This window comes from Galeopterus variegatus, unplaced genomic scaffold (genome assembly GCF_000696425.1).
Source record: "Galeopterus variegatus unplaced genomic scaffold, G_variegatus-3.0.2 Scaffold3551, whole genome shotgun sequence".
Lineage (NCBI taxonomy): Eukaryota > Metazoa > Chordata > Mammalia > Dermoptera > Cynocephalidae > Galeopterus > Galeopterus variegatus.
Window position 1 is genome coordinate 179825 of NW_007729662.1, and position 24350 is coordinate 204174.

Genomic DNA, 24350 nt, shown 5'->3' on the forward strand with positions numbered 1-24350 from the left:
CAGTCTAACACCTCTATAGAAACTTAATCAAGAACCCTAGAAAATGAAGTTAAAGTACAAAATTCTTTCCAATAAAGAAATATAACTGAATTCTCACTGTAGCCTTATATGTGTGTGTGTGTATTTTTAAATCGACAACGTTTAATGTTCCTTCAGTATTTCCTACAGCTTTGCCTTTATACAAAATGGAAGCTTCCAACTATATCCCTTCATGAGTCATCACAGATTTTTATACGAGCCCCAATAGAACAAGTTCCTCTCAAACCATTTTCTTCTTTCCCCCGTCCTGCCACATCTATTTCCCAGTAGCCCTACCTGCCTAGTATTTCCTTCCTCTTCCTTCCTGCTCTCCCTTCCTCCCTCACACCCACATTGATCTGGGTGGGGTGTTAATGAGAACTTATATCACAATGGAAAAGAGGGTACATATAGGAATGGCTCATTAAAAACACTTATGCAACAACAATCAGGAATGACAGAACACAGAATTTAAAATGAAGAAGGAAAAGAAATGAGTTTAGTAAAATGGATAAGATAAGGAAGACTACCTAAGGCAGGCGAGTTTGAGTCAGGAGTTTCAAAGCAGATGGTTTAGGAGTAAAGAGAAGAAACAAAAGCATTTCTACTCAGAGCCCATCAACATGCATGGCTGGTGGACACTGGGGCATTGACTCACAGTGGAGAGATATGAACCTGTGGGACTTCCTCCTGGGCTTGTATATGAACTCCTTAAACTTTGGTGGGAAATGGTCTCTCTCCAAAAAGTGACTCAGGCAGACCACGGAAAGATCTTATAACATAGGGCATGGGCCAGCACATTACAGCTATGGTCAGATCTGGCCTGTTGCCTGTTTTGTAAATAAAGTTTTACTGGAACATACCTCTGCCCATTCATTTACAAATTATTCATGGCTATTTCTGCACTGCAACAGCAGGGTCGAATAGCTGCGACAAAGTCCATATGACCTGCAAAGCCTAAAATACTTATTTGGGGCCCTTTACAAAAAAAGTTTGTTACCCCCCGACCTAGACCACCCAAAAGCTTTTCATCTTTCGTGGCTCCTGTGACCTCAACAAAGGAAGACAATGGCTTTAGGTTACCAAAAGGTGAAAGTTGAACACGGTGCACCCCACTATATAATACCATCCGCCAGAGATGCTATTTTCCTTTCTCCTGCCATGCTCAAAGCCCTAGACACTCACCTGTATCTCTTGTAGTCTTCTTCATCATTTTCCAAGCTGACCAGCTCATTGGGACACGCCACATTGCCCAGCAGGCTGAGGTACTCCAGAGCAGGTGTCACTTCTGCTAGATGATCGAGCAGACACTCCAAATCGGTGATGTGACAAAGGTTAAGGATCGTGGTCCAGGAAGACAAAAGGCCTAGCAAGGAGCATAGGCCATAACTGACAGGCACAGTCTAGCAGCCAACAAGTCCAGTCTGCTCCTGGGAGACAACAGAGTGAGGGTTGAAATCAACCTACTGTGGGTATAAGACACTACTCGTTTTCTACTTCTACTGTTGAGTACAGAGCCCAACTTTTCTCTGGACAGGTAAGGCTAAGTCCATATCTCTTAAGGGAGAATAAATGAACTTAATTTTTTTTATCACATTTTTCTTTCCTCTATTGTTCTGTATTTTAAAAATTGATAAAAGGGGGCCGGCCCGGTGGCGCACTGGAGAGTGCGCCGCTTGCGAGTGTGGCGGCACTCCCGCTGAGGGTTCGGATCCCATGTGGAGACCAGTTCCCGCTCACTGGTTGAGCGCGGTGCGGGGCACGACACCAAGGATTGCAATCCCGTTACCGGTCAGTAAAAAAGACAAAAAGGAAAAAAAATTGATAAAAGGGGGCCGGCCCGGTGGCGCACTGGAGAGTGCGCCGCTTGCGAGTGTGGCGGCACTCCCGCTGAGGGTTCGGATCCCATGTGGAGACCAGTTCCCGCTCACTGGTTGAGCGCGGTGCGGGGCACGACACCAAGGACCCATGTGGAGACCGGTTCCCGCTCACTGGTTGAGCGCGGTGCGGGGCACGACACCAAGGGTTGCAATCCCGTTACCGGTCAGTAAAAAAGACAAAAAGGAAAAAAAATTGATAAAAGGGTAGATTCCATGTAGTAAAATATTCTGCAATATGCAAATCCATAAAACTTAATTTTTGTCTAGTAATGAAAACAAGAAATTACTTCCAAAGGCCTCATTAAAAATATGTTGTCCTTTCTCTCCTAATGAAGGGAATTTATCATTGGGACATACAGGAATGGCATGAATGTAAACAGGGATCGGCCCTCTTTTCTTGTCTGAAAGCCTGCAGTGAGGCTCAGCATGCTCCAGGGCCTCACTGGTGGCAATAAAGGATTGGGTTGGGGAAAAAGGAGAACAAAGCTAGGAGGAAAAGACAATGAGATTAAGTTAGGATAGGTTTAGTAAAACCAGCAGGTCAAAATGCATTTCCTGTGAATCTAACATTCTATGAAGGAGAGAATGAAGGATAAAAGATGGAGGAGGCACATGGTGGTGAGATTATTGCACGAGCCATCTCCTAGTGGGATCCACTATCCAATCAAGGCAAACCCTGAGACCCCCAAATCAGGTAAGGCAAGAGTCATAGATTCATGGAACCACAGGCATTGGAAAGGAGTTAATGACAACTCAGTCCACATATCAACTCCTGGCTTGAGCCACATAGATACAAGCTGAGCCCTAGGCAAGGTGATGAAAGACCATGAATGGAATGATTATCAGGAGCATGTGAGCAGAGGAGGAAGCCAACGTCACAGACAGAATGGGTTCTTGCCAAGGGCCAAATGTCTAAGGGCAAATGAAGCACCCAGGAGTCAAAGGCTCAGAGTAGTTGCCAGGAGTGATGTTTACTTGGAACCAGGAGAGGAGGGCAAAGGCAAAGAAAAGGGGAGTCTTTGCTTTGTCAGGATGTTACCTAATCTTAGGACGTTACCTAGATTTTCTCATACTTCATTTCAACTTTCCAGAGAAGAATGGACTCAAATCCAACCAATGCCTGAATCCAGTCCCTAACATATTTGCCAAGGGGTCATCACAGGGTAGCACATTTCATTTCTGACAATCATTAGTATTTCTTCTCCCTGGGATTGAAACTTTTGCGAACTTCTACCCACTGACTCGATTTCACTGCTTGGAGACTCAAGAATAAGGCATTCTTCTCTTCCACATGATCAGTCTTCAAATATTTAAAGCCCACATGTCTTCCTTAAATCTTCTATTCTCCAAATTAAGTTCCTTCAGGCATTCTTCATACAACATGCTCTGCCACCATCGCATGCAAGGACAAATGCTGTGCTCGGGGTGGATGCGAGAGGGAGACGATGAGAAGCACAGACCAGCAAAGGGGAGAGGGAGGAGAAGAGCAGCGAGAGCACGCTCATGCACGGTTGGCTCCGACCTGGCAATGTCCTCTCCACTTCCAAAACAACGACAAAAACAGACATGCAAGTTTTTAACTTTTCAAATTGTTCACAAATAGCATCCAGAGATGAGCACAAAGGAGCACTAGAACGGGGACGATGGGAACGGGAGTCCGTTTAGAAGACTACAGAGAAAGTCCCATCGGGAAGATAAAGGTGGAAGCACCAGGAGGTGGGTGGTCAGGAGTCAAAATCACTGAAGACGAAACACACCTATTACTTTTTAAATTAAATGTAACCAATTAAAATGACAGTGAACAATTCAGCTTTTCCAGGAGGTTCCACCTTTGCATACTTTGCAGTCATTGCTACATGAGTAAAAGAAAAGAAAGAGGGGGGAAAAAAAAGAATCCTGCCAGTACGCTCTTTACCAATACTGCCCTTAGACCCAAGCAGAGGCACCTTAGGGGGACCTCTACTTTGGACTGCCTTCCTCAAAATTCTCTAAGTGCCCTTCCAGTACCCAGCTCTGCCCAAGGGCCAAAAAAGTGCCATTCAGGTGGAGTACCCCATGCCCTGACTTGGATCTGCAGGGGCTTCAGTCCCAGTCTTGGTTTCTCTCTTTCAGGGTTCACTCCAACCCTCTATGCACTAGGACTGAAGCCTGTATCAGGAGGTTCTAAAGACTCGAGGCCAAGGGATAGTTCCCGGGAGGGAGGCAAGACAAGCTGATCACTCCTGCTGGCCAATGCCGTATTTCTTTTGTGTGACTGCAAGAATGGGTGGTTCTAAAGACTCGAGGCCAAGGGATAGTTCCCGGGAGGGAGGCAAGACAAGCTGATCACTGCTGCTGGCCAATGCCGTATTTCTTTTGTGTGACTGCAAGAATGGGTTGCCAAAATGGTGCTGACGTACTGATTTGGAGTGATTCAAATTATTTCTATAGATGAGGGCCCTACGGAAACCCTCTCTACTATGGATGGAAAAGTCAGACCAAAACCTCTTTCCCTTTTAGGCCAAACTCCTTAAACCTTGGCTCTTTTTATCTACTGTATGAAAGTGGGAATATACAGGAATAAAACTCAAAATAGGCAAGATTTTTAAGTTTAGGAAACACTAGGCAACTGAGTTGGATTGAAATCCCAGTCATTTCTCAACATTTAGTGACCAGGGATGGAAAGCCTAGTATGCTACCAGCCAGAGAAGTAGGCTGTTTAATTTGAGCAAATCTTCATATGTAGATTTACCACAGAGCTACTAAAGCTTATGTGTGAGGGGCTCTCTGCCTGCACGGGCCCCTTCCAAGGCCCTGGGAAAGGCCCTAGTTACAAGGTCATATATTTTTGCAAAATTTGAAAAAGTAGGTTATTTAAACTACCATCAGTTAAGATCACTGTCTCTCTCTAGGACTTCTTCCATCACATTTCCTCAAGTTGGGGAAACAGCAGGAGTGGCTTTGGGAATGCTGGGGACCTGCCTAGGGGGAATTTGTGTAGGAGTGACATTTAATCACGATTCAGTGGGGTATATTTGTGTGATTTGCGGTCACTTTTGTCTGGTTAAATTATTGCAACAGTACCAGTAGAAATGGTTTCTAGTAATATTCCTACCACCCACCATGCTGACACAAACAGGCAGGGACCAACATCAAACTGATGATAAAACAACCTCATCGATCCAAAGAACATTTAAGATTCAGTTGTTGAGTGTGTGCACACATGCACACACACACACACACACACAAAGCTGAAATGTCCTGAAATCTTATATAGCTCATATATGAAAGAACTGTGTAACAGTTTCTTCATAATTCAATAATCCTCAAAGTTTTACCAATAATGTAGTGGTGAAATTACCACTATTAGGGAATTTGTAAAAAAGAAAAAAAAAGGCATACGTAGTATGAAAAGACTGTTACTTTTTAAGTATTTTGACATTAGTGGTTCTTATCAACTGAAAAATTTGTGAATTTGCTTGATAGACTTTTATTCCAAATAAACACGCATTGTTATACCCAATTTTGCATTCATAATTAAAGAGGACTCCCTCAAATTACATAAGTTTCACACTCCACAAAACCTGGATCTTCTCTTCAGCAGGAGGCCACAAAGATGGGGATCATTCAAATGTCCTGGTCATGGAAATTTCCTGGGCAAAGGTTCTGCAGGCTTCAAGAAACTTCAGCCATCCTGTGCCAGTAAATCCAAGGGATCTCCAGGAGCTTGGCTCATTTAGGATATTTTGTGTGGCAGAAGCTCCATCTTCCTACACCTTCCAACTACCTATTAAATGATAAAGTGGGCTGAGCTGGGGAGTCTCCCCAAATCCGCACCAGACAGGAAGCACTAACACCTCCTCCCTGAATGCTCTGGACCAGCCCTTCGTCTTCGTGTTGATACCAAAACCAGAGGATAAAACACAACAGGGAGTTTTCACTGGTTCCTTGGTCTCCTGGGTCAGCAAGGACAAACACAGCCCTGTCTTGCCTGATTTCAAGGCCTGAGATAGAACTTGTCACAATCCTTTCTGTCAAGTTGCACAGAAAATGAACCAGAGGCAATTAGTGAAGGAAACTTGGTCTCCCTGGCTAACCAAAACCCCTGCAGGAGAGAACATTTCAGCAATTCTAAGGGTGCCTTCCCCCCCCCCCCTTTTTTTAAATTTGAAGCTACCTGGCACGGTTTCAATTCCCTCCAGCTGGATTCTCAGCACACACCTGGTTTCCCTCATCAAGTCTTGTCCAGAGTACTTGGCATGGAGATGTTTTTTGGTGTTGTCTACAGAAAGTTGCCATCACGGAGCCCAGCTGTCATGGCTAGGCTTGCCAAAGGAGATTTTCTGCAGAGGACCCAAGATCAAAGCAGAGCCTTCCGTGAAAGTTCAGAGCAGGAGGCAGGAGGGGGGCCTCCTGGTGTGCATGTCCAGCTGCACAGGTCTGAAGCTGTTTCCCAGGTGAGAATGGGCACGGCCCTCCCTCTGGGCTCAGCTCCAGGTCAAAGGGCAGCCTCTATAACCACTGGGAGGATTCCTACCAGAGACAACCCAAATATAGGGTTTTTGATTGCTTAATATGCAGCATAATGACATATGATCTCATTTTGATTCACACATATACATCAGAAATATTATCACATTTAAATAACAATTAAGAAAACTGGGGTTAAAGTTCACACAGCCAGTAAATGGCAGAGTCGAAATACAAACCTAAATCCTAAAGAAACTGCATTTTTAGGGGAAATGTTATTCATAATTTTGTTACACGAAAGGGGAATTTAAAACACTGAAAAATAAAATGAGGCGTTTTATATGTCTCTGTGGGAGACCACCAAGTGCTGTCACCCAGCTGTGCCCTCTACCTCAGACAATTCCAATTTGGGTAGATTTTTTGTTTGTTTGTTTGTTTTTTAAGCATTGAGGTTTTACCTAACAGTAAAATGTACTAAGAAGTTGTAAAGTCTTTGTGTGTTAACAAAGTGATTTCCCATATATTATACCATTTAAATCTCTCAACAATACTCCTAAGTTTATATTATATTATCCATTTTATAAAGAGACTGAGGCTCCTGACAAGGTACAGAGACTTCCCCAGGATAAGCCAGTAAAGTGCTGTCAGAACTCTTGTTTGGTCTCAGAGAGGTGGCTGCCTTGCCACAGGCCAGCTGCCTAACAGGTGGCACTAGTCTTTCCTCCTGCTGGTGTTACAATTCAAACTCACTGTCTCTTGAGTACATCTGCTGAAGCGAACAGGGTAATAAGAAAGGAAGCATGATTCAAATGAGGTCAGTTTATTTCCTTCCTCCCCCTGAAGGGAAGGAAGGGGATAACCATTTGAATGTGCAAAGGTTAAAAATCTATATTTTCCTGAATTTTCAGTTGGTCCCTTACTAAGGGTTGCGTATTCAGACTTGATATGGCTGAGACCATTACCCAATACCCCAGCCCTACTGGAGGAGGGGCCAGGGATGCTGTGTGTACACTCACAGTGGGCGAGAGAGAGGAGGAGATGAGTGGAGGGGAGGGGTTTGAGTCCATGGCCAGTGACTACCGGGTCAGTCTAAGTGAACCAAAGAGAGAGGGTGAGATGGCAAATCAAGAGGTGAAGAAGTAATCTGAGACAGTCAGGCTTTCAGACATACCAGGGCAGGCCAGCAAAGCCGAGGGCTGAACACCAGTGGAACAAAGGGCTAGGAGAACAAAACTAGGAGGCCACACAGGAGGCCTGCAGATGGGGAAGGAGGCACTGACTAGTGAGTTCAGAAGAAATTTTCCAGATGCTGAGCTTGGGCTCTGGAATCCCTTTTATGAGCAGACCCTCTGCAGCCATAGCTAGGAACAGGGCCTTACAGAGGCAGGTGGGGGCAGCTGACCACTCCCACATCTTGGATCCTCTCCTTGTGCAGTGATTGCCCCCCTTTGGGTTTCAGAGTCTGGGGCTGGGAGTCAGCAGATCTGGGCTCTAGACTGAGACCCACCACTGACAATCCGTGCGACCTCACAAAGCTTATACTCACCCAGTTTTTCCACCAGTGGTACCCAAACAGAATGATGTTAGGATAATATTAAATTATAAAAGTCAAAGAAGCACTTCAAATCTATACTCTGACTTTGGTTATAATGTGTCCTAAGTCAGATCAGAAAAGTTCACATAATTCTCTGGGATAGAAACAATAATACTAACCCGTATATAGCACTTACCGCGTTATTGGAACTTAATATTTGTGAGATGCTAAGATTAACCCTTACAACAACCTACGGGGTGGGAATTATCATTGTCCTCATTTTGCAGAAGAAACCAAAGCACAGAGATGTTAAATAACTTGCTCAAGGTCACACAGTAAGTGGCCAAATCATGGTAGAAGCTTAGGAAGTCTGGTTTCAGAGCCCGTTGTTCTTAACCACTATGTGATAGTTCCTTTTGCTAAAGGATAAAAGAAGCCTATTACCCAAGTTCCCAGGATCTAGTAACATAGAGTATTGTTACAGACATATTTAACTGTGAGTAAAACCAAACTGGAAAAATTAAATTTACAAGGCAGATAAATTAGGCATGGTAAATAACTATTGTACATATGCTCAAAACAAAAAATAAATAAATAAAAATAAAGCAAACTTCACAAAAGAATTTGAGATAAAATCCCATTAGACAGCAAGCTTCCTAATATGTTTAAAGATTCAATGTACAAGAAAGGGCTAATACTCACCTTTTTAGGTGGTCAATAGTTACTTGATTCTAGGGCTCCCTTTATCACAAATATGAAGTAAAATCTTAAGGAGACAAGATGCCAAGGCCTGTGCAGTAGATTGTCACAGGAATGAGTCATGCCTCTTTATATCCACACCTTGTGCAGTATGCTCCTGTATTTGTTCTACATTTGGTATGTGATTTGCTTTTGTCATCGGACATCAACATACATGACAGAAGGAGGACTTGAAAAGTACTCATACAATGGGGTTTGTGCTCTTGGAACACTCAGCTTCCTAATATGTTTAAAGATTCAATGTACAAGAAAGGGCTAATACTCACCTTTTTAGGTAGTCAATAGTTACTTGATTCTAGGGCTCCCTTTATCACAAATATGAAGTAAAATCTTAAGGAGACAAGATGCCAAGGCCTGTGTAGTAGATTGTCACAGGAATGAGTCATGCCTCTTTATATCCACACCTTGTGCAGTATGCTCCTGTATTTGTTCTACATTTGGTATGTGATTTGCTTATGTCATGGGACATCAACATACATGACAGAAGGAGGACTTGAAAAGTACTCATACAATGGGGTTTGTGCTCTTGGAACACTCCTCCTATGTGACATGGCTTATGCTAACCTATTAAAGACATGTAGTTTGGCCAACAACCAGTATTCATCTCCAGAGATATGAGTGAGGCCATCTTAAACCACCAGCCCCAGTCAAGCCTCCAGATAACTGTGGCTGCATGAGCGACCCAAGGTAAGATCAGCAGAAGAACCATCCAGCCGAGCCCTGGCCAAACAGCTGAACTGCAGAATTGTAAACAAAATATTTGTTGTTTAAGTCACTAAGTTTTGGGGTGGGTTATCATGCAGCAAACACTAACTGATAGAGTCTACATTTAAGATATTTCCTGGGGTAGCAATAGCAGTATAAAACATAGAAATTGTTGGAGTGCCCGAGGCATTTTCACAATTAGGTAGGAGAGTGAGTTGGCTGAAAAGTTGGAGTCAGAAGTGCTACATTGTGGGGATAGCAGGTAAGTTCATTGGCTGCTTTTACATACCTTTCATTCTGTGACTTCTGGGTCAAGTGGATGGGGAAGCTGATCTTCACAATCATACCAACAGACCAGGAGAAAAGAGGAAAGAAGTCATAATGTATATCCTGAGAGATCCAACTATCGGCTTTTGCATCTACTGATAATAAAGTGCACTACAACAGCACAATGATATAATCGGTCAGGTCCTACAGCTACACAGTTCCTTCTGTTTCAGTCCCTTCCAGGCCATTTTCATTATTGCCTCAACACTGCTGCTACAGACTGGAGAAGGCAAGGCGTGGAGCACAGAAATGACTCAATCAAAGACAAAGAAAATCTCTCAGCATTCTGGAGCCAAGAGACCTACTAATTTCTGGTGACAGCAATACTGAGAATAAAACCATCATCCAGTACAACTTCTTTCTTTAAAAATGCAAAACAGAGGCTCCTAGAGGATAACTTGTCCAAGGCCACACAGCTAAATATGACTCAGCTGATCCATGAACCCCAGTCCATGAACTCTAATATTCTATGATGACACGGGACACAGGACATGAGCATCGGGGCCCACAGAAGGAACCGTAACATCCAAACTCTAGTCTAATAATCCTTCTGTCCTTGATTGATATTGTCCAAATGGTCACCTAAGACAGCCAAGGAAGGCATAAGACACAATAAGTACAATAATTTTTCAAACAACGGCTAGGAAACTTGTTTGACCAAAGGACAGAAGAGGGAAAAATCCCCTAAATTTCACTATGAAAAAACTGTGAATTTACTTGTAGGCCTTTCCCTTCTATCTCTATTAAAATGCCAATTAATAATGGCCACAAGGAGCATAATTACTATGAATTGAATTTTATGTTGAAACCCTAATAATAACAATGTGATGGTATGTGGAGATGGGGCCATTGGAAGATAATTAGGTCATAAGAGTGAATCCTTTATGATGGGATTAGTGCCCTTGAAAGAAGAGACATGAAAGAGCTTTCTTCCTCTGTCTCCAACATGTAAGGATATAGCAAGAAAGTGTTATCACTGAGAACCAAGCCATGATGGTACCCTGATTTCACCAGCCTCCATACTGTGAGAAATAAATATTTGTTGTTTAAGCCACCTACTCATGGTATTCAGTTATAGCAGCAAGAGCTATTTTATAGAATAAAGACCATATTAACTTAGGGCTTGAAGTATAAACAATGGCTAATAAATGCTTTTGCAAATCATTCTTAAATGCTAATATATGCATATATATTAAACTTAACATTTATGTCTGCTTTCATTTTCTATTCTAGGGAAAATACCCCGGTCCCTTTTCTAACTTATTTTCTGAATGTGAACAAGTGATTTAACCACTTCAAACATCAAATGTTCTATCAAAAAAACAAGGCGATCGGACTTCAAGTCCGAAGCAACACAGTGGGATGGAAAGAACTTTGGACACAATCACAGTTGAGACCGGATCTGGGACCTGGCATCTCGTCAACTGTCTGGCTGGAGGCCTACACTTTACCTCCTGCAACGTCTAGATGAATGGAAAACTACACCCTTTCCACAAGGTTTGGTAAGAACAAAAAACAGTACACGTGAAGTGCCCTGCACAATGCCTGATGCCCGAGAGTGCTCGGTAAGGCTCAGCTGGTGATACGGATTCAGCCCTCCTTCCCACAAATATTTACTGAATCCTCTGAGCCAGGCATTATTCTATGTCTGAAGGATAGAGAAGTTAGCAAAACTGAGGAAACTCCCCACCTCCCAGAGCTGGCATTCCAGGGCACAGTCACCCATGACTAACGACGGAGGAGCTGTGCACCTGTGCCACAGAAAAGCTCCCTGGTCCCACTCCCACTACAGGCTCCAGAGCAGGCAGTCCCCGTGAGTCGCGGCCTAGGCCGGATAAGTCCTCACCTCTCATCACCAGCCCAGCACGGCGTCCACCAGAGAAGGCAGGCCAGGCCTGGGCTTCGCACTGCTCTTCCACCTTAGCTCCTTCCCCCATACTCTCCCTTCTCCACAACTGTTCCCCAAGCCTGCACCAGAGCCTTCCAGAAATCTCCAAGGCCTAGTTTGCTCAGCAGCATTACCCCCCACTTCCCACCAGAGGTCGCCCTCCCACACAAGCCCAAGCAAACAGTCTGCTTTGCTGCCTCGGCAGCAGTGACATTATTTTCTTTCTCTATTTTTATCTATTAAAAAGATTTCTTCACAGCCATAACTTAGATCTCTACACTAAAATGGAGCAACAGGAAGATATAATGGTGCATTTCATTTATGAATGACCTATAATAAATTACTCTGAAGTGTCCCAAGTGCCAGAAGACAGAACGCGTTGTCTGCCCATGGACTGTATTTCACATACTTTAATTTAGCTGACACATAAAACTCATTTGACATTTTGCAGGTATTTGGGGGGGAGGGGGAGTGAAAGGGGACAACTGCGGGGCTGGGTGGGGAGTGGGGGCGGCGGGCAGAGGAAAGGATATTTGGTTCTTGTTGAGGGTTAAGGTATGGAGCCTGGGTAACCCTGGCAACACGAGGTTGTCCCCGAGCAGATTGTTGTCCAAGATGAGCTCCTCCAGGCTCCTGAACGCGCTCAGTCCTTCCAGTGACCTGCAATGACAAAGGCAACAGGAAAAATGATCCTGCACTAAATCAGGGAGGCCATTATGAGCCGAAATAAATATTTTAACCTTCCCTTTCAGGACTGGGAATAGTTGGGCTTGGTGCCTGTCAGCAAAGTGAATGACAAGAATTAGTAGCGGGAGCCGGGTGGGGGCGGCAGGGGAGAAGGGGCCGCTGGCTCCCACCGCATCCTTCACGCACTGCCAACATGAGGGATGAGGGTCACTTAGTGAGTAGCCAGGATCCAAAACAAAGGGCTTCAGATACGGCCTGCAGGATAAATTTGTCAATGTCTTGTGCCTCCAGGCACCAGCCTTGGCTGACCCTAACCTCCATTCCCAAGATAAATAACTCTGTCACAGTTCACCTTCATTCCCTGGACACAAATTTAAGTTGTCATCCATCATTCCTGCCCAGAAATATCATACCCCTCTTACAATAATAAATATAACTTCAAGTATCATTTCTTAGCAGTTCTCTCTGTACAGTCGTAGGGGAAACAGCAGGGAAGGCTCCTGTTCTCTCCCTTCATAGCCTCCGACTTTTTTCTTCTGCCTTTTTTCTTTACTAATCACTTAATTTGCTTCTTCCCAGTGTCCCTGTGGCTGTCCAAAAGGCAAGGCATCTGCAGAATTACATAATCGCTCCAGTCTGAGAGGGCTTTTTCTTTTTTCTTCATGATTTCTTTTTGTTTGTTTTTGTTTGGGGGTGGGAGGAGGGACCAGGGGTCAGGGGAATTTCTGCTTCAAAGCTTCTGGCCTGAAGTTTCTGTTTTAATTTATGGAAAGTGGATTTCTCACTTTCTTTTTGAAAGAGGTGTAAAGTGCAACAACGTAGATGTGGAGGCAGTAAATAAAAAGGCATCTGAAAGAATTAAGTACCTGGCTCAGGAAAAAAATATATATCAGAAAGGGGAAAATAGCCTTTCTCGAACATGCAGCTGAAAGTTAACTCTTCGTTGTACTGGCTCTCATAAGTGCCGGGCGTGGCAGCGACGTGGGGCAGGGGTGCACAAGTGCTCACCCGGGTGCACACGGGCATTAATTAAAGAAAGCCGCCCGGTCGCGGGATTTACACAGAGACATGCACTCCAGCTTGTCCACCTGTCAGGCCCAGGAGATGTGCAGAGCTTGCACAGGCTGACAGCTGAGCTGTGGCGTCGGCCTCGGGAAGGACTCACATGGGATGCCTGGCTATTCCATAAAATGTGACCAATCAGGGAGATGTCATCCACGCTATTTATTCATTTACAAATAGCAATTACATTACAGCCCCGTGTGCTGCATGTGCAAGTTCTGCGCACCCAGCCTGAGTGTGAACTTTAGCACTAGTGCCCTCCCAAGGCATCCACAGCTCCCTCGTGGGCCCTCTGCCAAGAGGACTCCAAGATAGGCAGTCAATACTTGAGAGGTGTAAAACGCATTGAGAGTTAGTAATTAAATCCACAGATTCCACTGAGACAGAGCTCCGCCTGCATGCCCCATCCCTGCCAGATCTTGGGGTGGCCCACCCAGGGCCCAGTGGCTCCACAGCAAGAGGACAAAGCTGCACACACGGTGGAACAAGGGGCCAGGGGTCAGGGGTCATCAGGTTTCATTTCCTCCTCCTTTCTCTTTTTCCTCATGGTTCCAGGAGGCAACACACAACTTATACACGTCTAGGCAGGAAGGTTTGGGACTTTACCTGGGCTCCGCCATTTCTGTGTAGTGTGAATTCACTCGGGTACGTCAGTAGAGCCAAACTCTCATTCTGTGTTCCTTCCAGCTCACAGGATCTTACAGAGGGTAAGTGAAAGAGGACTAACAAGTTACTAGCAAATGCTGTTTTTTTCTTTTCCTTCTGCCTTTTTTCCCAAAGCCCTGACCTTGGGGGTGTTGGAGAGGCAGGGGGTGGGCAGATGAATAGACCCACAGAGGTGTGTAGTAAATCAGGCTTGTGCAGGAACCTCCAGGCTCTTCGGAAGACCCTTCCTCCATCAGAGTTAATGATTCACAATCCAAAAGTGCTTCTCAGGACTAGGCCTCACAAGGGGAGTGGAGGCCACCTCCCGCCAGGGAGCCTTTCAGACAGCTAACAAGTCCTTTGTGCACAGACATCATTTGGGCTCCGGTCAAAGGCAGCATCCAAACACACCATTCCCCAGTTATGTTATGCAAATATTTTACTCTTATCATGAGAATCAGCACATGGCTGGCACCTGGCAAGCAGAAGAAAGCTCCCTTCCAAGAGTGAGTGCTCCAGGGGAGCGTAAAACAAAATGACATAGCATGAAGAGGGACAAAGCCAGGACCCCCACCCACCAAGACAACCTTTCTGTCCCTGCAGGGTGGGCTCTGGGACAGAGCTCCCTCTGCACCTCCACACCAGAGCAAGACCTCAGAGATAAGTTGGGATGACCAGTCTCAAACCCCCCATCACCCATCTGGTTCGAGATTCTTTATGCCATGCAATGTTATTAGCTGCTCAGTAAAAAGGAAACCATGTCTCGTGGAGAGTTGCTAATTAATAAATCTCTGGTTTCAAGTCTCCAGTGTGGTGTGCACTTGGCGATTTAATCAGCCAAATTCAGAGCTGAAGGACTGGGGACAGGAGAAGGAGGGCAGAGAGCTTAGTGAAAGGTAAGGCTGGAGAGGATGGGTTTTGTAGGCATAGCTGACATGTGGAGGCCAGTAAACATACACGCAGATGACGGCTTCATTGTTGACTTTTTTTGAAATTTCACTGTTGCTACTGTTATTTTCCAGGAGGGAGGAGGAAAAAGAAACAATCTGCGTCAATCTTTGGGTTCATACCCTTATATTCCAGATGCCTGCAAATAGGTATGTGCTGTGCAATAAAATAAGGTGGAAAAGGCTTTAAGGACCCACACAGATCTATGCTGTTTAATGGGACCATGACGGCAGCTACGTGGAACAGATGACGGAACTGCAATTTCTCTGCTATAACCTTGTGTGTGGACAGCAAAATGTACCCCAAAATGAGAGCCCTGGTGAAGGGGGTGATTGTCACTTCAGGGTTACTCACCAGCTTCCTTGGCAGTGGCTGCAATGTCTGAGGTGTGGGCTGGGGAGCAGGAGGGGAAGGTAAGGCTTCACCTGCTACCAAAGTGCAGCCCGTGGAAGAGAGATCTTCCGAGCCTGATAAGGAGCCACCAAGGGCCAGCAGGGAAAAGATGTGTGCAGGGGCATTGGTGGCAGGTGGTTTGCTCTGGAAACTTAATCAGCAACCCCACAACTCAAAGCAGGCCTGCCTCCAGCTCCACCAGCAGGAAAGCTGCTGTGATCTCACGTACAGGTATCATCTCGGTTACCTCCTTCCCAGGGGTCCACCTGGGCTCCCCCAGAAGCCGCGGTGGCTGCTGGGAGAGTCCCAGTGCCTTTTCCAAAGTCACATCAAAATGACAAAACATCACAACGCATTCAGCTCCAGTGGATCCAAACAGAGAGAACTTTTAAGTTTCCACTGTAATTAACCCTATCCTCGTTAAGATAATTATGATCAAGCTTCCTGTCACAGTTAATATCCAGCATCATTGCCTGTGGCTCACACTCTGCCCTCATTAGCTTATAAAAACAGCAGCGCTAAACAGGCGGCCGCTCCCCTGCCTGGGGTAGGCCAGTGGCTCGAGCCACTATGCAGGGGTCTCAGCAGGGCAGTGGGCCCCACAAAGTGGCTGCCCCTTGAACCCCGATCCCTTCTGCTCCTGGGTGGGTGCATACTCAGCGACCTCCATCCTTTCCCTGAAAATTAGCCACTCATCAGAATGGTGAAAGAGAAGGACCAGGGCAGGGCAGGGCAGGGCTGGCGGATTTGGGCAAAGGAGCTTCTAATTTGTAGCTGCCCCTGCCTGCCCTTTACCTAGCAAAAAGCCAGCCAGAACATTTCACCACAGAAATCACTACAGAAAATGTCCAGAACCCCTGGTTCAATCCCCAGGATACAGGATGTCCTAAGAATTAGAACTCAGCTCCCAGTCGACACCAGGAGTGACATGACTGCCTGGCATGAGCTAGAAGGGAGTGGTGGGGATGGTTAGCCACAGACCCTAAAAGAGAAGTCTCTCTCTGTCTCTCTTTGGAACCATATTTGGCCTCAAATCCAGGACCACAGGTTGGGACGGTCTTACATCAATCAAGAAAACAAGATGTCCAACAAAGGTCTTCATCTTCATCTGCCTCCCTGACTACATCTCTCTAAATATCCATACCCATGGTTTTCCACTGAGCAAACGGGAAGGCCACGGCAATTCCAGAGGGTCCAACCCACATGTCTGACATCTCCCATATCAACAAAGGTCTTCATCTTCATCTGCCTCCCTGACTACATCTCTCTAAATATCCATACCCATAGTTTTCCACTGAGCAAACGGGAAGGCCACGGCAATTCCAGAGGGTCCAACCCACATGTCTGACATCTCCCATACGGGTTAATCACCCTGACCCACAGGAGTTGGCTGTTACCTGTCCTGCGAGGGTCTCTCTGGATGAATTCTGTCTGCCCAGCCCCCAGCAAAAGAGGCTCTCAGTGCAGCCTCCATGCACCTGGAAAGCTGTCAAATGCACAGTGGCAGCGCAGTACCTCCTCCCAACAAGGTGGAGAGCGCGGCCCAGGGCGCTGGCCAGTGGCTGGGGGCGATTCCTAACCAGAATGCCTCCCGTCTTTACCCTATGGCCACTGTCTGATACAGGAAGGAGTGACATTCGGCCAGTCTGCACCAGTATACCAGTACTAGTTGTTACAATATTTAAACACTTTCTGACCAGTTGGTAAATAAATGCAGCTCTGAGAACCCTCCCTGTGACACTGGCCACTCCCTGGTACCCCGACCCCAGGCCTTTTCATAATCCAGCAACTAAGAGGTCAATACCCACCACAGCACAGAGCCAGCAAGGACCCTGCTCCGGCTGGCATCCATTTTGATTGGTCAGTGTAGTTGTCAAATAGTTTTAACACAAAAATAGTCACTTGTTCCTCTCATTACCATGACCAGCCAAATACAGTATCTGGCACACAGCAGGTCCTTGGGAAATGTCTGCAAATTAACTTTCCACCAAGGCCATGACCAAAGCTATGAGGACAGACAGGCAACACAAAGTAACTGGTGAGGAAGAAAGAACTGGTGATCTGTGAAGTGTCTGTTTATGCCCCAGTCAACGGCCTAGTGGCAGCACAGACATTTTTACAGTCTGTTTTCCTAGTCCCTGAGAGATATTCTTTCTTCAGCCGTAAAACTCTTTTATATCCTATTTAAATAGTCAGAAGAGGCAGATGTAGATACGTAACCATGTACACTCCTACAAATAATGTATAGTATATTACTACATATAGTACTATACGTATAGCTGACTGTATATACTTTTCTATATATTTTTCTGCCATTCAGGTTACGTAGCCAGAGATACATGTACAAATAATAATATAAATCAACTAGTCCCTACTGTAAGTGTATCAATAGGGAGTGGGAGTGTCTTTAAGAAACAGAAGAACATGGAAATGGTTCTGGGCCTTCAAAAGAGAGTCTTCAAAAAGTTCATGGAAGGATTCACATTATCTGTTAATTCACTTTTTCCACAATGTTTTTTTACTAACACCAAGAGGCAGTACATCACGTGAAGTCAAAGTCAACCCCAAAGCCCTGTTGAGCCCCACATCATGATGGATAATCCCTGAGCTGCAGAAAATGAAATTTAACACTGATATGTGAGATCTGAATCCAAAACCAAAGTAGTCTGAAGGCTTCCTGCACCATGTATAAGAATACTAGGAAACCTTTCAAGTATGATGCCTGAGGAATTAGGGAGAATGAATGAGGAGCTAGAAGCCCAGAAATAGGTACTTACAGTTCCTGTTATTTGAAAAAGGAGGTAAGGAAGTAAGTAGGTAGATTCTCCAATCTATGGGGTCCATGAGTTTATAAATGTGAAAATTTATATATGAAATTCTGGTCAGGTTATACCTCTGAGGAGCTGGTATTTGCTTGCCTTAGGACAATGTCCCTAATCATGCTATCCTTTTTACTTTTCCCACCAGGAAGCTCAGAGCTAAACTGTGACCCAACTGTAAAACAGCAACACCTCATGATCTCTATATCTGCTTTCTAATTTTATTGTCAAGGTTTATAATTTTTTCATAGCCTTGATATTTTATTCAGGTATTTGTTGCTTTTTTATTTTATTAATTCTAATAAGCTAGCCAAAACCCTTTGTGGAAACAAGTAGAACATATATCAATATAATATATCACAGATTCTCAGACAGGCAGCTTCTGTGCATTAAAGACAAGTTCTATGAAACCATCTGTAAATGGAGACACTTGACGAGGAATAGAAAAGATATATTGTATACAGAGTACAAAATGTCTTTGAATAAGCTCCTAATAATATCCTTGTGATGTAAAGACAAAAAGCAGGCTAGAAAATGACAACTTTAGGTAGAATCAAAACTGGTTCAAAAATGTACCTGAGGAGTACTGATTAATGCTCTGAGTTAGGAGGTGAATTAACGGTTCAAATTGGGAAAGGTTCTAGGGAATTTTGTCCTCATTTTTGTTTTTTGTTTTTGCCAGTGACTTGGCTAAGGACATGTTTATCACATTTACAGAGGCCTGGGCCCTAGAAAGATATAAAGGATGATACATTTGGATCCCAAATGATCCTGTTAGAATCAACCATTGCTTCTGCCCAATAAGATGAAATTTCACAATGTAAAGACCTTAAATATAGATGTAAAGCTCAACTAACCAAAAACATCTGCTTAAAAAAATCAAAAGGCAAATGAAAATTTGGAAAATGTTTGCAACATCTCTAGTAGTCTAAGGTTTAACACCCTTAAAAGAAAGAGCTTTTGTAAATCATTAAGGAAAAGTCGAAGCCTTAACAGAAAAATGATCAAAAAACTTGGGGCCGACCCCGTGGCTCACTCGGGAGAGTGCGGCGCTGGGAGCGCAGCGGCGCTCCTGCCACAGGTTCAGATCCTATATGGGGATGGCCGGTGTGCTCACTGGCTGAGCACGGTGCGGGCGACACCAAGCCAAGGGTTGTGATCCCCTTACCAGTCATATAAAAGAAAAAAAAAAAAAGATTTCTGTGAACAGAACCTATCTCTCTTCTCTTTTGAAAGTTCTGATGGATACATCCCCTCCTCTCTAGATTCTAAAATCAAGCACTAAAGACACAAGTAAATGGGGGGAAAAGTCCAAAAACTACTTCGAATCAGAGAGAGAGGGAGAGAGAGACAGAGAGAGAAGCAACTAGAAAGAAAATAAAGGAGGAAATTAGCAATTTTAACTACAAATCTAAATGTGTTTGTTTATTTAGCTATTAGAGTGCTGTAAATATTCTAAGGATATGCCACAATATTCATTTTTAACATGTAATAATTAATGAAAATATTATTAAATCATGTTCATTAATTTCTATAAAATAATAGGTGAAAACAATGTAATTGGCACTAAACAAATCTTCTTTCAAGCTTTTCTCTACCAAGCATTATAGTATTTAAAGAGAAAGAGAGAAAGCAAATTTTAAGAGGATATAGTTCTGGTTCAAATCACTTGTTAACTATTTAACCTAAGGAAAATAATTTAACATCTCTGAGACTATTTCCTCACCTCATTATCTAATGAGATAATATGAGTAAAAGAGCTTTCGAAGAACTATGAAAGTACATTATCTCTGCCTAGTAACTAATTTTTAATACTCTGATTGTTACCATAAAAACCGAGTTAAAAAATCTACAATTATCCATGGATATTTCTCAGTGCAATGGGGGATTACTTTCCCCAGAATTATATGAATTCTTTACATTTTTAGTTCATATTACTTTGCAGATATAACCCTAATGGTATAATGGTACTCTTTAAATTCCTCTGCACAATTATTAATTTAAAACAACTCACAAATTACATATCTCATCCTTAAAGTATAAGAGTTTTTAGACTTTTTGATGATAATGTAATTTTGTAAAAATCAAAACAAAATCAAATAATCATATTTAAAGTTACAAGAACAATATTTCAACATGTCTAACTAGAAACAAAAGAAGAAAGAAACCAGCCGGGCATAAAAGTGATAATTGCTAGGATTAATACTATTTCTAAATTCAACTTCTTTAAAATAAATCACTTTATAATTTAATTAGGTTTTCATCTAGAGAAAAGGTGCTAATAAAAGCTCAAATAAGAAAAAGCTGGCTTGGACAATTGGTTTAGAAAGAATCCACATAATCGTGGGGCTTAATTTTTTTTTTTTTTATCTACAATTCAGCTCAAAGTCATCAGAATGACTTTTAAATCAAAGAGCTTCCGTGAGTGACAAGAGCAAGACTTGCTTTGTACTGTTTAAAAGTCATTATTCCATGAAATAACTTTAGCCTGCCAAGATGAGAAAGAATAACAGATGCTGTTTTTGCATTATCTGCATTATTTCAACCAGCCCTCCTTAGACATTTGGGTCAAATTTCTAGAAATTTGTTACTTGCATTTGACAGAGGAATCATGTATCCTTTTTTCATATGGCCTTCATATGAAAGCTTAAGTGTGCATTAGGTCAAGCTGGGTTGAGTTTTACCAGCTAATAGTCTCCTTGGCATGGACCTCTATAGCTCATTCATTCATTCATTTACAAAAATGTACTGAGTGCCATCTCCTTGCCCAGTACTTTGCTAGTCTCTGGGGCTACAAAAATGACTGTAGCATGGTCCCCTACTATTAAGAAGTCAGTATAGGGCCGGCCCGGTGGCACACTGGAGAGTGCGCCACTTGGGAGCGCGGCGGCACTCCTGCCGAGGGTTTGGATCCCATGTGGAGACCAGTTCCCACTCACTGGTTGGGCGCGGTGCGGGCGCGACACCGAGGGTTGTGATCCCGTTGCCGGTCAGTAAAAAAGACAAAAAGGAAAAAAAAGAAAGAAGTCAGTATAGACAGGGAAGCAATTACCAGATAACAGGGTAATAGGTCAGGCTGGGATGATAAGCACTGCGTTGAGGAGGGGGATGGGGCTATTAAAAGCTTTAAAGAGGATATGGGCTTGAGCTAAGTCTCGATTCATCTGAATTCTAATCTTGGGTGTATCTACTTACACTGTATTTCACATTGGTGGTGAGGGAACATTAGAAAATGAGGTAACTTGATCCTGGCACTCAAGTAATCTATATTCCAAACAGCTTATTTAGCACCAAAAAGCATGCATGTGGCACCCACTCTAGCATGGCAGGTACTCAATGAGCATCACATCTGGGGATATGAAAGATGCACAGGTCATGGAATCTGCTCCTAGTGAGTTACCACCTACGGAAGAGAGAAAAAAGTTGGACTTGAAACAAGGAGAAACCACATGGGAAAGCATATTGCTGAGCAGTGGGGCAAGATGGGCTTTAGAAATCAAGTGGAAAGAAATGAGGGCTGTAGCCACCACCTTTTTTGACCCCCTCCTATGTGTGTCCCGAAGTTATGACAGTAAGTTGCTAAGGACAGAGATAAAGAAGCAGGTAACCACCCCCCATGAACACAGTAGGTGAATGACAGACCCCATGCCTTGTTCCCATGTTCTCCCCATCTGGGGTGTGCCCCCTCCTCTCAGCCATTTTTTCCTGCCTTTCTCCCACCCTGGTGACAGGCGTTGGGCCTGGGCTTTGACTATGTCTCTAAAATTATTTTGATTCACGGCTTGAGATTTTACAAAACCACACATGCACGCATGGAGCCTGTGGCCTCGGGATCTTGTTTGTTTTTAAGAGTCTAAAGAGTGAGTTTGTTTGGCGGGTTCTATAAATGGAGGTTTTCTTTGCTAGGGAGATGTAAGGGAGCGGACACGGTGTGCCGCAGCCGCGGTATGTGTGCACGTCGCCGTGGGGCGGAATGCCGCGCCTGCTGGGGGCGGCTCCCACAGCCATCGGACAAACATATGCTGGGCCAAGAACACTGCTCTTCAGCCTCATGAACTGTTTGCCTGAAAGATAACAGTGTCTCTTCCACACAAGCCTTTCACCACCCTCCATAAAGAGAATTTTAATTCAACAGATGGTGTCTACTCGTTGCAAACCAAGCAGAAAAGGAGACATTTACATGGCTGGGCCTCAAAGCCCTAGGGACTAACAGGGGCCCTAATCAAATACTTGCCCAAAGCCCAGCTCCCCATGGGCAGGGCCCCCCTGGAATGGAATCAGGCCAGAAAAGCCTGCAAAAAGGTGCCAACTGCTGATTCTGTGAAGTCCCAATTGACTGAAAAAGGTGAAAACATGTTTTCTGTCCCAGACTACAAGATAGCTTTATATCTCCTACAGGAAAGAAGGCCCTGGGAGATACAGTGAACTCCCAAAGTGGCTTGCTATAGGAGCCATTTTCTTTCTTTCCAAAACAGTCCTAGCTCTGTGCTTTACACAACCCCTCAGAGAACAACTCTCGAGGTTTGCTTTCCATTTCTTATAGTGGCACATTCTGGGGCCTGAGTACCAACACTTAACAATGTTGGGGACAGAGAGGAGAGACCAGATGATTACAGATGTACAGTGTGACGAAGAAGAATTTTCCTCGGGCTAATCCAAGGCCTTTCCTCCTTGTCTGCCCCTCTGGTTATCCAATTGTGATGTTTTCGCAGGGAAAGGCTTGTTGTGACGAAGAACACCTTGCAAACTCAGTGAGGTCAAACACAAGGGCAGTAAGTAAACTCACAGATTAAGACCACTAAGTGAGCCAAACACCTATGAGCTCTGTTTTCAAGTTCCGGATGTGGTATGAGATCTTGGAAAAATACCACTTGCAAAGTTTAATTCTCTAATCTATCACTGTGGCAGAAAAATCCCTGACCTATACACTTTGCAGATATTGTTAGGGGATCCATGAGATGTGGCACATAAAAACAAACCTAGATAAAAATGAGCATTATTAGTTAGAAGATTGTTTTTGAAAAATAAATATGAATATTTTATTTTCAGAGGAAGAAAATAGTTACCTCGGAAAAGGAAGCAAGTATCTCAACCTCCAAAAGAAACACTCATGTGCTCAGAATCATCTAACAATACAAGGAGATGGCAGCTTGGGAGAACTTCTGTCTTAAGAACCACCAGGGAACCTGATTCTTGTCCTGCCTTGGTCACCACCTCGCTGCAGTGCTTTGTTCAAATTCTTGCCCCCTCCAGGCCTCACTTTCCTCTTCGGTAAATTGGGGAGGCTCGAGTAGATTATTTCAGAGGTCTGCTCCTTTTCAGACATCCTATGCTGATGGGTTGCAGGAGAAAAACTCCCAAACCAAAGTTTTATCATCGCCTTAATCATTCTACCATTCAGTAAAAAGTTCAGCATGAGTGTGGCAGGTCATCCCCATGGGCCAAAAAGATGGAGGTCAGAGGGTAGGGTGTGTTTCAAGCCTCGAGTAAGAAATCTGATTAATAAAAAAGGTGGGAGGGGAGAGTTGGGGGAAGAAAAAAAAATCCACTCCCCTTGCCCCTGCTTTTCTTCATCTTTCATAGCAACCCAAACTAGGAAGTGACAGGCAAAGTGACACAGTACTCAGAGGGCAAAAGATAAATGTTTGATGAATTGACCATTGGTCAAGAAGTGATGGGCTTCCTATGTGCATAATGGCTGAGCTGCCTGTCCATGCTGATTGCCTGCCAAGATAAGAAGCCATAATGAATGGACCTTGAGATGCCCTGGACAGAGGCAGCTTTAATTTGACTGGTTTTAATAAAATTAGTTCTTAAAAAAAAGAAGATGGCAGAAGAAAGAGGACAGCAAAGAGGAGAGATCAGAAAGCCTGAGGATTATATACACACGGAGCGGACCATTGGTTTTTCCATTCGTTGGGCTAGTCAAGTAAGCAGAAGAAGAAAGTTTGATTTCATTACATCTATAAATCATTAAAAAGCCAGTATGTGCCCAGCGTGGTGCAGAGACACTTGCGATACTGAGATTAAGTGGCCTGGCTGAATAGAAAAGTACCTAAACAAGCACAGAATGGATCATTCATTCATTTCTTTCTTCTTCAGCATACATTTACTAAGTATCCATTACCCAGGCCTAGAGTGAATGAATTAGGTTTTCTCCCAGCCCACATGGAGCATGCAGAGCAGTGAGGCCTAAATGGCGAGGCTTTTCTACCAACATAAGGAAGACTCTCGTG

General features: G+C 44.0%; 1 protein-coding gene across 1 annotated transcript in view; it reads right to left on the minus strand.

The window, feature by feature from the left end:
- The window catches only part of LOC103601014 (chromosome unknown open reading frame, human C10orf11), a 34024-nt gene extending 20095 nt beyond the window's left edge, over positions 1-13929 (minus strand). Inside the window, exons 1-3 of the mRNA XM_008585397.1 lie at positions 13916-13929; positions 12094-12220; positions 1204-1343 (exon numbers count right to left, since the gene is read on the minus strand). Of these exons, the coding sequence (XP_008583619.1) occupies positions 1204-1343; positions 12094-12220; positions 13916-13929 (281 nt within the window). The remainder of the gene's footprint in view (positions 1-1203; positions 1344-12093; positions 12221-13915) is intronic.
- Between the last annotated feature and the right edge of the window lie 10421 nt (positions 13930-24350).